This window comes from Leuciscus leuciscus (genome assembly GCF_965113295.1).
Source record: "Leuciscus leuciscus genome assembly, chromosome: 11".
NCBI classification, from domain to species: domain Eukaryota; kingdom Metazoa; phylum Chordata; class Actinopteri; order Cypriniformes; family Leuciscidae; genus Leuciscus; species Leuciscus leuciscus.
In genome coordinates, this window is record NC_138735.1 from 29,057,132 (window position 1) to 29,073,431 (window position 16,300).

Here is a 16,300-nt window from a genome sequence, read left to right on the forward strand (position 1 = left end):
CGCCAGTTAACAGATGCGCGTGAATGTGTCATAAATAAAATGCCGTTATAAATCTACATTCCATCATCACCAAAGCAACCAAATGCACAGATAACTGCGCGCGGAATGGATTCTTGACGCCTGTGGTTTAAAGCTGTAGACTGCGGCGCCGACGCTGCGCATGCGTGTTGCTTACGTCGGTTTGTGTGCGCGTGTACCCGCGAGTGTGTATGTGTGAATGAGACAGCAGAGGTTGTGTATTGCTGCTGATGAGAGAGAGAGAGACAGATATAACTGAAACATCATTCTTCGAAAAAAACACACAAAAAAACAAGATCTCACGAGCTCATCTTAAATCTCGGATTTCAGATTAACGGATAAATCGCCGCCGAAGGATTTGTGGGATTATCGGGGGTCTCGAGCTGATTTTATCCCCGCTAACAGGCTAATAACAAGCGCAGGTGGATGACTCGTAAGACTCGACCTGGATGTTGGCCTGTTTAAGGATAAACTGAAGAATAAATCACCCGGCACCAAATCAAATTAAGGGATTAAATCAACTCTGACGGTGGACCAGAAACATAGCAAGGCTTTTATTTGACTCAAACTGGAAATTAAAATGAGAGGGGGGTCGTTTGGGCCAGCTAGTCGGCCATTGGGTTTACATCAGTTGTGGAGGATGCTGATGCTAACCGCGCTAGATCATTCTATCATTTAAGGGTTTTATTTTCTTTTTCTTCAGTCTGACAACGCAATGACAGCTGTTTAAAGTACAGCGTGTTGTATTAACATTACAAAATTGCATGTATGCTAAGCTTTACTCTCTCAGATTGCGAGACAACCTTGTTTATCTGAGTGAAATGATTGAATACACTGCCCCATAAAAGGATTAATTGTTTACAGAGTGTTATTCATTATTACAACCAGACTTTAATACTTGGTTGTTATTCCAGGGAAGTGTCAAACCATTAATGTAACCTTATAAATGATTTGCTTATGAGGCAAGCTCAGTTTTTTTTAACATTAGGAAGTTGAAGGCTAACAAAATCAACTCGTGTAATTTTGGATGTGCAGTGTGATATTTGCAATGACATAGCTCTCTATTTTATGTAGCTTAATGTATTCTCTAATACATGTACATATTCTAAGATTGTATTTTTCATTATGAATTTCTGAGTTTTTTATGGACGGCAATCTTAAAATACTGCAGTAATCCTGTTATTATTATGTGTTGATTGGGATGTGGATCAGCAACACACTTTGAGAAGTCTTATGTTAAAGGGATTAGATGTGGATTTGAATGCAGAACAGGGAAACAGGGCCAGCCTTTTTATTCATGGAGAGGTTTGCATATCGGAAAAAAATATCTCAGCCCACATGGAGCTGTGTTACGCAGTGAAACATTATCCTTGTGTCCGCAAAAGTAAACAGTAGTTGATCATTTACAGGGAGGTGGACGCTTACGCATGGGTCTCGACAAGGATATTTCTTTTGGTGCGTATGCTGGAAGAGGCCATCAATTACTTTTGAATTCCGAACATTACCTTGTGGGATCATAACAAAGGATTGGAATTTCTGGAATATTTCCATTTGTCAGAGGAGAGAACTCTTCTTTTCAATGGAGCAAGTTCTCTCCAGCCCTCAGGGGTGTTCCGAGTGGGAGGTGAGTGGGAAAGCCGAGTGGGAATCCGAACAGAATCCCCTTGGATTTCTCCTTATGGATAAAGATAACAGCTCTGTTGGTGATTCTACTAATGAAATGTTTCAGGAGAACGCCATAAACCTTGATGACTTATTTTGGGCTTCTCAGTATTCCGGGCAGACGTATTCCTGGGAAAATGATCTGGAATGTGTCTATCCCGAATGGAAGACTCCGCCGCCTCCTTCCCAAGATCTCAAAGGAGAGGGTTCTCCTGGAAGTTTGGAAATTGTGGAGGGAGATCTCATCAGTTTTAATTCTAGATCGACTAGTCCTACGTTCTCAAACTTACCCATGCAGAATCAAAACAACTTTTACAATCATCCTGAACAGGTGCCTGATTTCCTGCAACCGGTGAAGGTTACTGCCACTTTAAACCCTCTAGATGTGTACACAGGTGAGCTGGTTATTAACAACCCTACCATTCAGACTGACAAAACACTATTACAAGAAACTCACCTCAATCTTGAGGACACGCATTTAACAAACTGTGAGTTCAACCATAATTCCCTAGAGGACAGAACATTTGAGACATTTGAAGACAGTCAGAGCCTACCTCCACCCGGGACTCATTTCACTCTGTTATCTGAAGGTTTGTCGCCCGTTTCTCCCGTGGAGGTGGCGTGTGTGGATACAAACTCAAATCCCAAGCCTTCAATTATTTGTCAGGCACCTCCTTCTACATCTAAAGACATCTACCTCCCATCCTCCCATGAGCCAATCCCTTCGATGACATGTTCAGATCCACCTGGCTCACCATATGCACCCCTTCAACTGGATGAGGGACAGATGTTGTTACCCGAGCTGCTGGCTGGAGGTCTGTACTCTGAACAGGAGAGTAGTAAACCCTCAGCTAGCAACGACACCCATGATGATGATCTAAAGAGCCAAGAGACAACAGGCGCTAACATAGAAACAACACAACTATCCTCTGAAGCAGAGACGGCCTGTATGAGTCCATTAGGTGAGTTTTGCATATCACCTAAACTTTGTGAAGAATCGTTGCGTGATTTATCCGCAGAAGGCTCATTTGGTGTACAATTGGACATGGTTGGCGAAGAGGTAAGAGAGGAGGCTGTGCCCAGCGCTAGAACTGATAACGTTTTTTCTGAAGCGAAAACAGAACTCACACCAATTGCTTTTATAGATTTACAAGCAGAAGATCCTTCAACTGAGAGCCTGCTTGACATAGACATACAAGAGTCCACATTAGCCTTACCGGTCCTCACACCTGAGCATAATGCCTTACTTGAGCTCTCACCAGAAGATGACATCTTACCTGAGGATCACAGCCAGCCCACACACTCACCTGAGGCTGAAGCCTTATCTGAGGTGCATCATGGAGACCTTATTCCTGTTGCCATGTTTGAGATCTTAACAGACAGCATCTCTTGTGAAGCTGTACCATCTTTAGACGGTGTGAGTCCATCTGTGACGGATGCCTTTGAGCTAACAGATCAGGAACAATGTGATGCAGACTCACCTGATGCACTCACACTTGAATTTCAGGATAGTATAGCAAGTGTAGAAACAGGCAACGCAGACGATGACCATGAGGCAACGGAGAGGCATGCAGATGATACAACAGAAAACACAGAGGATCCAGACACACAGACTTCAGATTTGCATCAAAATCAAGTGGCAACCAATTTGAAAAACAAGTCGGACAACTTGCAAAATGATTGTTTAAATCTAGATAGCAGTGAATCTGACAACAATCAAGAACTGAATGCAACAATAGAAGCCTATCAGGAACATGCTCAACATAAAGAGAGTGTACTTGTGGAAAATCTCACACTTGTTGACCAACTGAATGACTCTTTGACTCCAAAATCAAGTGCAATTGTAATAGAGACGCCTGAAGAAAATGTGACGGCTCACCGTGACGGTCATAATACACCACTGAAAGTCAAAGAGAAACTTCAAAGAATGTCTTTACAGGGAGGGGAGGGATTGGATTGCAGTATGTCAACTCCGAGTGAAGCCATTCCTCATTGTGCCAGTAATCCTGATTCTTTAGAGTCCACTCCCTTTACCTGTGTGTGTGATCAGCTGACTCTGATGGGTGGACTTGTGGGGCCGGATCTTACCGACAACACAGAAACTCCCAGCCAATTGTGTGAAGCTACAGGAGAGGGAGAGGTGGGGTTTGCTGCTCGGTTTACACATCAGGAGGATTTCCATCAGCTGACACCATCACCAATAGACCTGGCACAAGAGCAACAAGTGAGCTCAGTCTCCCCCAGTTCTCCTCCCTTGCATAGAAATGTCTTTCCCTGCGGATCCAGCCTTGATGGGGAGGCCTACCTGACCTTAATGGAAAATACTCCAGATACTTCCAACATTTCCAAACATGCAGAAATGACTCTGGATTTGTGCAAGGCCTCAGACTCGCTGCCAACCAAATCGCATCATGACCAGAGGGTCCCCGTGGATTTGATAAACGTGCCTATAGTTTCCACTAGAAGCGAGGAGCAGTCGGCTCTCCGAGCAGTTTTCCAGGCTTTGGATCAGGACGGAGATGGATTTGTCCATATTGAGGAGTTCATCGAGTTCGCGAAAGCGTATGGAGCTGAACAGGTCAGTGTTTTGGTGTATCTTTGTCTGTTTGTGTGAGTTTGTGGGTGGATAAATGGTGGGTGGGGGGTGTGTGAATGTTATAAAAATGCTTTATGATTACAGGACAGTGTGTGTCTTCCCTTGAGTCCCAAAGCTCCCAGTGAAACTCGATCGTGGTGACACCCAAGAACTGCTCTTTTATTATTCAAACCCTCAGAGACTCAAAATACAACTCTTGTCCTGTATCTATCATTTAGTCTATCCTGTTTTAACTATCAGCTGTTTTGCATTAGTTTTAACAAAGTGTTAATACACTCTTGTAATAATCACTCAAACTTTCATACCCAAGTTTTGAGGTATTTTTCTTTTACCTGATTTTATGTTTAATTACGTCGTGACTTTGTTATTGCTATACTTTAACTTGAACAAAAACTGTTTAAAGGAATATTACATGTTCAATACCAGCTAAGCTCAATTGACAATATTTTGATTTGTCCTGTGTTATTTCTTTATTAAAGAAAGAGCAAAAGTTTTGGTTACGTCGAGGCATTTGCAATTGAAACTTTAATAGCAGAAATGTGAAGCTTATAATCTTTTCATTTCTTTTAAAAGTTGTCTGAGCTTTCAAACAGTTTAAATCATAGTTTTTACAGACGTTTTATTTAAAGTTGTACAATTGGGTATAACTTTGCATAGAAATAGTTTTTTTTACACTGAAATCATGTTAAAACTCGTATTTTTGTGTGTGGCTATACTATTGAAACAGAATATTGCAACATTTATTAATTGGCCCCATTCACTTCCAATATAAGTGTCACAATATTTTCTTATTTTAAAGAAAAAGTGGCAGTTTTTTGTTATTATTATTATCGATATTAAGTCACAGGTTCTGTCGATTGTGCTTAATTTTTTGTACTAAAACAGGAATATTACTTTTAAAACCCGTTAAATTGAGTTTGGATGTCACTTCATTGACACCTAACCTGAAGGTAAATCAATAATAGTTATTGTATGGAATGTATGAATTGGTTTGTGTTTGTGATGTGAGTTCATCTAACAATATAGGATGTTCTTCACTGTTTGAGTAGCGTTAGTGATGTTTCACACTGATGTTTATAGATGGGCTTCATGTCTGTGCAGGTCAGTAGACGAGTGATGCTGTATATTCAGGAGGATGTACTTTATATTTGCCTTTTAGACGTATAACGTCAAGCACTGATTGTACCAATTTTAAAATCCCTGTTATTTTTGCCATTTAGATCAGAATATAGATCTGCGTTTCCCTTTAACTCCTGATCCCCCAGACACGCGCCATTGTGCGTTTAAGAGAGGATGGATTTGAATGCCGGAAGTCTGTATCTTTTGTGACTGTTAAAACTGCTGATCCGATCGGCTGAAAGGTTAAACGGCCAGATGAACGACAGGGAAGGGGGTGCATGTACACAAATGCACGCTTTTATTTGTCTTTCGTCATTGTTATTCATCTTTTCTCAGATGCACCTTGCACTGTACATATTTAAAGTTACATGTGACCTCTTTCTTTGTGCAAAAGTGTCATTTTTGAGTTTCTCAGATTTATTTTGTAATGAGCTTGTGACCAGGTTTAAAATGTAACTCCCCTGTTATGTGAAAAGCATCACACAATTGCTACAGTAAGCAAGTTTGCGTGTTCTTTAAAAGGTATTTTATGGTTTCAGGAAGGAAACTGCACGCCAAATTACGTCCTAGCCTCAAGGGTCATTCCTTTGACTGCGTGACTGTGATTGGACTCAAATCTCCAGATATTTCTTCTCGTGATTCAAGTGTACATTATAAGAGCTTGCTCAGCTGGTTGGCTCACTGAGATGATTTATGACTGAAGAGTTGGAGAGAGACAGGTAGACCGAAACTGATAGAAAGTACTGTACACACTGGAGAGTGATTGTGTGTCTGTGCTTGTTATACACTATGATGTTGTTTCCAAGTCGTATTAATGATACGGTTGCTATGGGTTTGCATGATGTTAGATGCAAATTCTTACCCGGAAATAGCATTTGCCAGGAAGGAACTGTAATTGGCATCAGGTTACTGCACAAAAAATGTCCATGTGTGACTCAGTCCATATCTATGAGAAAACTGATACAGTGCATTTTAAAATGTAATTAAGGTAGAATAATTAATCTGTAATTCAACTGACTCGTGATTCGACATATTTCAGGCCTTGAGTTGAGATGCTTCTGTGCTGCGGTTAAAACAGCTGACTCACGTTACACTTACTCATTACCTCAAGCAATCGCTTGGTTAATTAAAGGAATATTTGATAGTACAGGTGATAAAAAACTGGAATAATCTTTAAATGATTGCACACATGGTAGAAATAAATTGCTAGTATTTATTATACAGCTCTCTGAAATGAATGATTCTGAATAGTAATGATAGATCATTATCATCAAGGTACTCAATCAATACTTGCTGGTTTTGCACGTGACTGACAGTCACTATGACTTGAAATGAGCCGATATCATCCAGGAGTGTATGATCCTATGATGCAGATTTTTGCGGCTCATTAATAGCTCTTCAGTAAGTCCTACAGTTTCCTACATGGTCATTTAAACTCAGATGAATGTTTGTTTGTTTGTGTGTGTGTGTTTGATAAGTAGGTGTGTAATTTGATGCCATTAGGGCTGAAATACGACACACACAATCAGAGGTAAATGTGTAGGCCCCAGTTTCATGTTTTGATTTCTCAGTCGGAGGTATTTGAGCGTGTTTGGTAGTTTTAGTTTAGTTTATTTATATCAGGACAATGTGCAGTTACATTAAAAAGATGGCTGCACCAGATTTAGCACTATGCTAATTTCCATCTGTAGTCCTACACAATTAAAATTACATAACAGAGTTAAAATGACATAATAACAAACATAGCATTTAACTAGAAAACATGATTGATGGACACTTTTTGTTACAATACTGTACCTACATATAGGCAAGGTTGTAAACTCAAGGGCTCTGTGCATCACTGTCATCTGTGTTTTTTTAATATTTTTTTATTTTTAATTTTTAATTTTTTTCCTTAATATGTATTCTTAGTATAGTTTTTGTCTATGGTCGCGTTATGTCTTTCTTTTATTCTATTTTGCTGTACGTGTACCTTTTTTTTTGTGTGTGTGTGTGTTTAAATATTTTGAAAAACCAATAAACTGCTAATCATAAAAAAATGACATAACAAAGGCAATTAACATAAAAATGACATAACAAAGACGGTTAATACAATATAAAAAGGCAGTTTACAAAGAAGGTACAATATACAAATATAAAGTACAAATTACCAATTTGTGTGCAAAAGTAGCTAGTTGCAATGTTATAAAGTGCTAAATATATGGAGTGCAACAGTTTTTGTTTTTTCTTTCTTTCTTTTTCTTTGTTTGTTTTGTTTCTCTTCACTTGTTTTCTGAGAACTTTGATTTTAGAATTCACAACTGTAAGTTCTGCTGTTGCCTGGTTACCGACTGTGCAATTGTGTCTGTTCACTGGAGTGTAGCGTGTGTGTGTGTGTGTGTGTGTGTGTGTGTGTGTGTGTGAGAGAGAGGGAGGGGGGGGAAGGAATGTGTGTTCTGTGTTTTGTCACTATATGTTAGGGATTGACAGATTTTTGTCTGTGTTTTGTTTATCCTTAAGTTGCAAAAAAGATATCATAGTAATGTTTTGTTCCTAAATAGAAGGTTAGATGGATAAGAAAAATACTAAATGAGCCCGTGTCACTTTTATTGAATATCATAAACTTGTCTCTTATTCTCACTTGACATATTTTGATTATTTTAATTTGTGCTGGAGAAGTTAACATCCTTACATATTAAATGAAAAAGAAAAAGAAAGACTATTAAGATGACAAATTTGAAATTTTTCATTCTTTATCTTGTGGGTAAATCAATTTATGTGTGTTTTGTTGTCAATAAATGCATGATAACATCGTTATCTCTGCTCTGTTTGTGTAAGATGAATAGTTTGTTTGTGTAAGATGAATAGTTTGCTTGTGGTTTCAGGTGAAGGATCTGACACGGTTCTTGGATCCCAGCGGTCTGGGTGTGATCAGTTTTGAGGATTTCCACAGAGGCATCAGTGCTATCAGCAATGAAGGTATACACACACACACACACACACACACACACACACACACACACACACACACACACACACTCAAGTCGTGTTTAAATCACGCTGGGAGTTTCCATTAACATCTGTTGTTCTTAATTACAGATTAATTATATAATAGTCTAAACCAAACCCTAAAATACAACTTTTGTCATTTTCAGAACAGAATAAAAATATATTTTGAACCTTTATGCAGCATTTATTCATTTTTTCATCTCCAAAAGGATTTTTATTTATTTATATTTGGCCAGGAAATTCATCATCAGTTCTGTCCTCAAAAGAATAGCAGAGTCAGAAACACAGAAAATCTTGTTTTCTTCATGACTAAGTGATAATCTGACACTATTTGATAACGATTTTTCAGATGAAAACATCTCCTGTGTAGAAAACACTGTGAGTAATTCACAGATGCTCTGACTCATTATTGTGCTCAGTGAATCACGCTGCTCAATTGGGAATTTTGAATTTCTTTTGGAGAAAAGAGTCTCACTTGCTGATAAACAAAATCCGCACAGGAGCATTACCATGACTGATATATTAAGAGTATTAAAGGTGCAGTGTGTAATTTTTAACGGCATCTAGTGGTAAGGTTGCGAATTGCAACCATCAGAAGTTACGGTGGCCGACAGGAAGTGATGTCGTCGTCTGAGAAAGCAGAGAGTAGCCAGTTAAGCAATGAGGTTTCTTTACGAAGATAAATTAAGAAATTAGGTTTACTTAATTATTTAATAAAACGATATGTTTTTGCGAATATTATTGTTACTTGTTCATCATTGAGTCCGTGTTTTATTCACTGACTTTAGCTTTAGCTTCCTTGCACGAAGAACAACATAGTGACGAAATGCGTTTGTCCGTTTAGGGCCACCGTAGAAACATGATGGCACATTTCAATGTAAGGGAATGTGTGTGTAGATAGAAATGGCTCATTCTAAGGTAATAAAAACATAACGGTTCATTAACTAAGGTCTTTATACACCACTGAAAACATAGTTATGTTTATGATATTGCATTTCTGTCAACAGATCCTCCCAAATATTACACAATGCACCTTTAATAGCTCGATTAAACATTCAAACGAAAGGCATAGTGAAATCACACCAACATACACTACCGTTCAAAAGTTTGGGGTCAGTAAGATTTAAAATAAGTCTCTTCTGCTCACCAAGGCTGCATTTATTTGATAAAAAACTATAAAAAAAAACAGTAATATTGTGAAATATTATGACAATTTAAAATGACTGTTTTCTATTTTAATATATTTTAAACTGTAATTTATTCCTGTGATCAAAGCTGAATTTTCAGCATCATCACTCCAGTCTTCAGTGTCACATGACCCTTCACAAATCATTCTAATATGATGATTTGCTGCTCAAGAAACATTAATTATTATTATCAATGTTGAAAACTGTTGTGTACAATTTTTTTTCAAAATTCTTTAATGAATAGAAAGTTCAAAAGAACAGCATTTATTTAAAATAGAATATTTTCTAACATTATAAATGTCTTTACTGTAACTTTTGATCAGTTTAACTCATCCTTGATGAATAAAAGTATTGATTTATTTTATTTATTTCCCCCCAAAAATAAAAAATAAAATTCTTACTGACCCCAAACTTTTGAACGGTAGTGTTTAATGTTACAAAAGCTTTAGATTTCAGATAAATGCTGTTCTTTTGAATCTTTTTTGTATCTGACAGAACCTGGTCTTAAATGCAAAGATCATGATCATCCTCAGATGTTTGCTGCTATAGTTTTCTTGAAGACACCTGGATTGCTGTACATTTGAATCTGCTCTAAACCTTCAGAATAGTTAGTCTGGGTTTGTTAGACTCTGTTCCTAGACAGTAGTACTATTTAAAGTACTATCTAGGTAGTAGACATAAAAAGCATTTGTATCAAATATATAAACATGCTTTAAAATATGGTCTATGTTGGCTTCTCACTATTATATACACTCCCCATCTCGCTTTAGATCGATCATGATGATGGTGGAATAGTTTGAAGCACTTTGCTTGGGTTTTCTACTGATATCACTTCAGTAATGAGGATGAGGTCATGTTTCTAACGGCGCTCTGTGTTTCACGAGTCAGATTTCGCTCTTCACTAATGGATGAGTTACTGGAGCATCTACCTCTCTCTGCTTGTCATGGAAAACAAAATGTTAATGTGGAAATTATATAACGTGCTTGCTAGAAATTATGGTTTAGATATTTCTGTGGCTGTGCGTTTCTGAACTCTTGCTTTTATGTGTTAAAAAAACAGTTGCCGTGGTGTGCCAACCAACTAAATAAACACGCATCAGTGGCGGCAAAATCACACCATTAGGAGGATCTACAACTGAACTAATCTGGGGTACAAAGACGTAACTCGCTGCTTAAACACCAGTACGATCCATCGTTGGAGAAACTAACTAGCTAGTCATGACTGTTTCCCGAAAACATTGTAACTTTGTCGCACATCCATGAATTGAAACCACATTGGTTCAACAGTATAGTTAATGATGTCACTCAGGTGGCCTGTGTTCCCTCTTACATCACCAATGGTGTACGTGTCACCGTCTGCACGTACGTTTAAGTTTACGTCACTATATTATAATTAAATCCTAATCTAATCATGACAAACTATATATCGTTGGAAAGGTCTAAGACTTCTTAATAGATATTTTAGGACTGTTTTTTGTTACAAATTATGTAGGAACAGAAATAGATGAATTTATGATAAGAGTGCACCTCAAAAAATCTACATCATAACAGGAGTTCTGACGTTTGTCACAAAAAGTCGACGCACACACTTTTAATAATTTTAAACGTTGGTTTTCATGCTAAAATTTCATAAGAAAACATATAATCTAGTATTTGTCAATAAAAAATTATAAAATAATATTATCTTCTAAAAAGTATAATATATATATTATCCTCTAAAATATAATATTATCTTTTTTTATCGCCTTTTTTATTACATTACATATTTTAGTAATTATCATAAATTAGGTATCATTTGAAAGCTTACGATCTCAGAATTCATCCTGTGAAAACTGTTTTGAAATTGGACATTGTGTTACCATAGAAACGGTACTCTAAATTATTTTATCAGGCTCCTCCCCTTTTGGGCATCATTATGTTTTATAATTTATGATCAAAATATTTTCTAATCTTGACAAAACACATATTGTCAGAAAGGTCTGAGTCTCAAGGTTCCATATTTTGTGACAGAAGTGATATTTGGATAGAAATTTATTAATTTGTTATGACAGAATGCATACAATTAAATTCAATGGAATTCAATGTCACTCGGTGGCTTTTTTTGGTATTACGCCTAAACAAAATCTCATGGGAACTTCAATTTGTGTGATATCAACTTCAAATTTGGAACACAACTTGGTTAAATATATGGCTTTGATTTTATAGTTTGTAAAATATATATTTAATATAAAAGAAAAAATATTAAGTACAGTATATTTAATTTACTGTAAATTTAAACTTCCATAACTTGTTCATACTTTAATCTTTGAAAGTGCTTTCACTTCAGCAATAATTTGCTGAGTCTTTTCTTTAAAACAAGACCAAACTCTATAGGTCTATATTCCAAAGCATTCTTGAAATACAACCATTTAAGTTTGAATAGTGCATTTTAATGTCCATTCTCAAAAAGGGGGGTGAGAGTTAAGGGGTTAAAATCAGGCCTTTCATTCTCTTGACTAACTTAAAGAAGTAGAATGGAATTTGTATATATTTGGAATGAAAGATATAGAAAGTACTCCATATTGCTTGCTTGTTTTGCTTATTTTAGATCCAAATGTCATTTTAACAAGAAAATATGCTTCTAACTATAGCTAGAGAGCTGTAGGTCCAACCACACAACTTACAACTTTTTGTGTGATGCTGTTTGTGAATGTTCATTGGATCTATGGTTTCGGGAAACAGAATCATTAATCTATTCTGGGAATGATGGAATTTACGGCTATAGTTGGCTAACGATACTTTTGGGAAACGCACCCCTGGACCGTGTTGTTAGCTTTCTTCATAGCAAGAAGCATACATTTGGGTAAAAGGGAAATACATTAGGGAAATTTTTTACTTTTGTATGTAAATGTAACAGTTTTACAGTAGAGGTCTGAATCCAGACCAAAAAAAAAATGCTTTTTTCTATATCCAGCCTCTTCTCATTCATGAATATTCCAGCTATCTGAAAAAGACTCATTACAGACATTACATAAATAAAGTTTCCTGGACTCCAGACAGCCCAGATGCTCCGTGTAATCCATCCATGGTGACTTTACGAATGAAAAATATAGGCCCGGTTTCACAGACGGGGTTTAGATTAAGCCCGGATTAGGGCATTTAAGTAGCTTTAATAAACGTGCCTTAGAAAAGAACATTACTGATGTGATGTGCATCTTGAGATGAAACAATGAGTGGCATATTTTAAGATCTGTCAGCGGAAATTGCTTTCAGTTAAAACAGCTTAAACATGCATTTTAGTCTGGGACTAGCTTAAGCCTCGTCTGTGAAACGGGGGGATAACGTGTCATAAACCTCTGATTCTCCAAATCATGTTGATGTTGATCAACCCAGTAGTTGTTTTTTCTATATATCCATTTAAACAAACATGTGTCCATCAACCCACTGCCATAACTCGAAGTTTTAAATAAGAAATGCTTTTCTTTTTGTTTCTTAATCAGGTTCTGATCCAGACCTCTACAAGACTCATCTCAGCGCAGTGGAAGCCAATGGACCTCCAGAGGAGTACGACGAGGTAACACACACATTGGTTGTGGTTATTTGGCCCGTTTTCTCCTTCCCTCTTGTCATGATAAATATAATAAATCAGAATTTTAGGACCCCATTATTGCAGAATGGTGGAATCCAGACCAGCACATTCCACACATTCCCCAAAAGATTGAAAGACCACAGACGAGCTGCTGGGAACATGAGAAGCAGAGCATGTGCATTGTTCCGCCACAGCGCCGCCCGCTGGTTTAGCTCAGCAGCTTTTGCTTTTTTCAACAAGTTGCAAAAACACTATTTTGCATTGTATTGCCATATTGTAGCACAGCTTGAGCAAACTGAGGCGGTAATCAAACACGTGCTTTGTTTTCTCTCACATAAATCGTTTGGAAAGATTTGAAGTGAAAGAAGTGAGTCGGTTCGTTTGAGCAATCCATGAAACCGTTCTTTTAGTGACATTTCTAGGTAAATGCTGTTGTTCATTACTATATTTACAACTCATTTATGAAAATTAGGGTGTATTCTAGGTTTTTAGTTCATTTTAGTATTTTCCTCTAAATTTTGATTTGTTGAGATTCATGAGGTTCATTCAAAAACGTGTTTTTGTGATAGAAATTGTGTCTCTTATATAGGTTTTTCTATTTTAAATACGGCTATTTAAGGTTTTAAGGTAATTTTTTATTTCTGTTTTACTTTTATTTATTTTGTCAGTAATCATGTTGTTTTAGTTTTTTGTGATGGTAAATTATGTTTTTGATTTATCATTATATATTTGAAGAGTTCAGATGCAAAAGCCTCTAAGTGCCATCTGAAATTTTCTTCTAGAATGATCATTTTTATCAAGCTCGTATGTTTAAGTTCAGTAATTTCACTTAAAGGACAATGAAAATTACCTATTAATTGTCATTTAAGGGTAAATTACTGAACTTAAATATACGAGCTTGATAAAAATGATCATTCTAGAAGAAAATTTCAGATGGCACTTAGAGGCTTTTGCATCTGAACTCTTCATTTATTCTCTGGAAACTTAAATATAACTATTTTAATATTTTAGGCTAGCTCGACTAGTTTCACTATATTAAATTATGGTTATCCTAACATGTACCCCTCAGTGTTTATGGACCTGTCGATCATAAGCTTTAATTATAATGAGGAGTTAAGCCTTTAAAGTTATAATTTGGTAGTAAATTCATAAATTGTGATTACAGAAACACAAGCTCTTTTCCAAAATGCATATGCCACTCATTATTCACAGGAATATTTAGCATATTTATTCTGTAAATATAGAAATGTGCTATTTCGGAGTGTTGTTTTTTGCGATCTGATTTTCCTTTTTCTCATTCCGGTCTTCCCGTCACTTCTAATGAAACACACACACACACACACACACACACACACACACACACACACACACACACACACACACACACACACACACACACATACACACACACACACACACACACACACACACACACACACACACACACACACACACACACACACACACACCTGTGTGTTTTCCTGTGGGTCATGAATGGCTGTGCTGTTTCCATGTTTGCTTTCAAAACACACTGGCCGAGGTGGTGTGTGTAGCACCTCATCCAGAGGAACAAACACACTTACACACACACATGCTTGACAATATACAGGACAGGCTGGTGATAGATTTTTTTTTATAACACACACACACACCTTTCATTCATCAGAACATATGATTGTGCTATCCTGAATAAGTGTTTGTGTGTGTTGGGTGTGAAGCGTTAATGTTTTGCTACATGGGAAGTTGGGAACAGATGAATAACAGCAATAGTCTGTGTCATAAAACCTAGTGAGCCGTCTAACATGACATCATTTTTGGTCATCATAGATGCACTAAAACACTAAGTCGGCAGCTCACTAGGTTTTGAGTCACATCCACATAATATATGCACGCATGCTGTTTAGACGTGTGTTGAGATGTTCTGTTGGCACATGAGGGTAATGTTAAATAAAAAGGGGCGTGGTTACGGGCACAGACTCCACCCATTTCTGGTCCCGGTGCCCTTCAGACTTTGTTCTTCATTTTCCAAAGAAGCGGAGTAGGAGTAATATATATCTCTGTTGACTCTTTCTGTGTGGAGAGACAGGAAGCTTTTGTTAGTTTTGCGGTTAGTTGGTGAACCTGTTTTTCCCGTGTGGTGGTACTCGAGTAGGGAGAATGGTTCTGGGAATGGCCTCTCCTGTTCTAGGAGCTCCTCTCGGACTCAAACAGGTACGTTTCTGAGATGCAGGTTTAAGTGGAGTTTGTTCTTTTGGTCAGAACCGATTGACTAACTGAAGGTTTGAGGTTCACTCTTGAATTTAATCATTTGTAATGTTCATCATAATATCTGGGATGTCAACCCAGTTATTTGGCTGCTGTGTATAGAATAAAAAAAGGGGGAAAAGGAAAATATAAACTTGTAGAACATGGGGTTTGCATTCTGTTTTTATTTGTAACTTTTTTATTATTATAGATTTTTCAAGAAAGTTTTACATAGAATAAAACTGAAGGAAAAATAAACAGTAGATCAAGGTCTGTTTTTTTATTTGTAACATTGATTTTTCTAGAGAAAAATGTTTTGCATATCATAAAAAAGGACAAAATAATAATAATAAACAGTAGAACAAGGGAAGGGTACAAAGTATAAGTTCTGTTGAACATTAAGTTTCACAGTTTTCCAGGTTATTGTTGCGTTTTTTTGTTTTGTTCCTAGATCTTTGTAATGTACCAAAATTACCATTTACTGTCATTATTATGATTTGTACGGCTGTATTATAGGCAGAGTTCTATAATCATACATGAAATTATGTAAATAGTCACGTTAGACAAGATGCATCTTCAAGGAACATGCAAACTCAGCAAAAAAATAACAGCAATGGTTTGTATGTCTTTTGAGGGTCTTTTAAAGTTTAAAACCTTTGTTTTAGTGCAGTGGATGATTGACAGGTGAGCAGGCGGTCCTTCACTGTTATCTGGAAAACATCGGGATGGATTGGCATTTACACAACAAATGCAATGCGGTCACATTTTTTAAACCACTTCGGATCATATTGTTCCTTAAACATTCATCACACACATTCATAACCTTCAAGCCCGTGTGTGTTTGCATGTCGGTGCTTCTAAATAGCATGAGAATGGACAAAAATGCAATGCAAAGTCTGCACTGAAATCTCAATATGA

At 37.0% G+C, this 16,300-nt stretch overlaps 1 protein-coding gene across 3 annotated transcripts in view; it reads left to right on the forward strand.

The window, feature by feature from the left end:
* The first annotated feature begins 192 nt into the window (after window positions 1–192).
* LOC309509161 (rab11 family-interacting protein 3-like) overlaps window positions 193–16,300 on the forward strand; it is a 29,593-nt gene continuing 13,485 nt past the window's right edge. For 2 of the 3 annotated variants that reach the window (XM_082183731.1, XM_082183732.1), the window contains exons 1-3: window positions 196–4,258; window positions 8,260–8,353; window positions 13,050–13,123. In XM_082183731.1, coding sequence (XP_082039857.1) covers window positions 1,598–4,258; window positions 8,260–8,353; window positions 13,050–13,123 — 2,829 coding nt within the window. In that variant the 5' untranslated portion in view covers window positions 196–1,597. Of the gene's footprint in view, window positions 4,259–8,259; window positions 8,354–13,049; window positions 13,124–16,300 lie in introns of all 3 variants that reach the window. The other variant, XM_082183733.1, reaches the window with a different exon arrangement.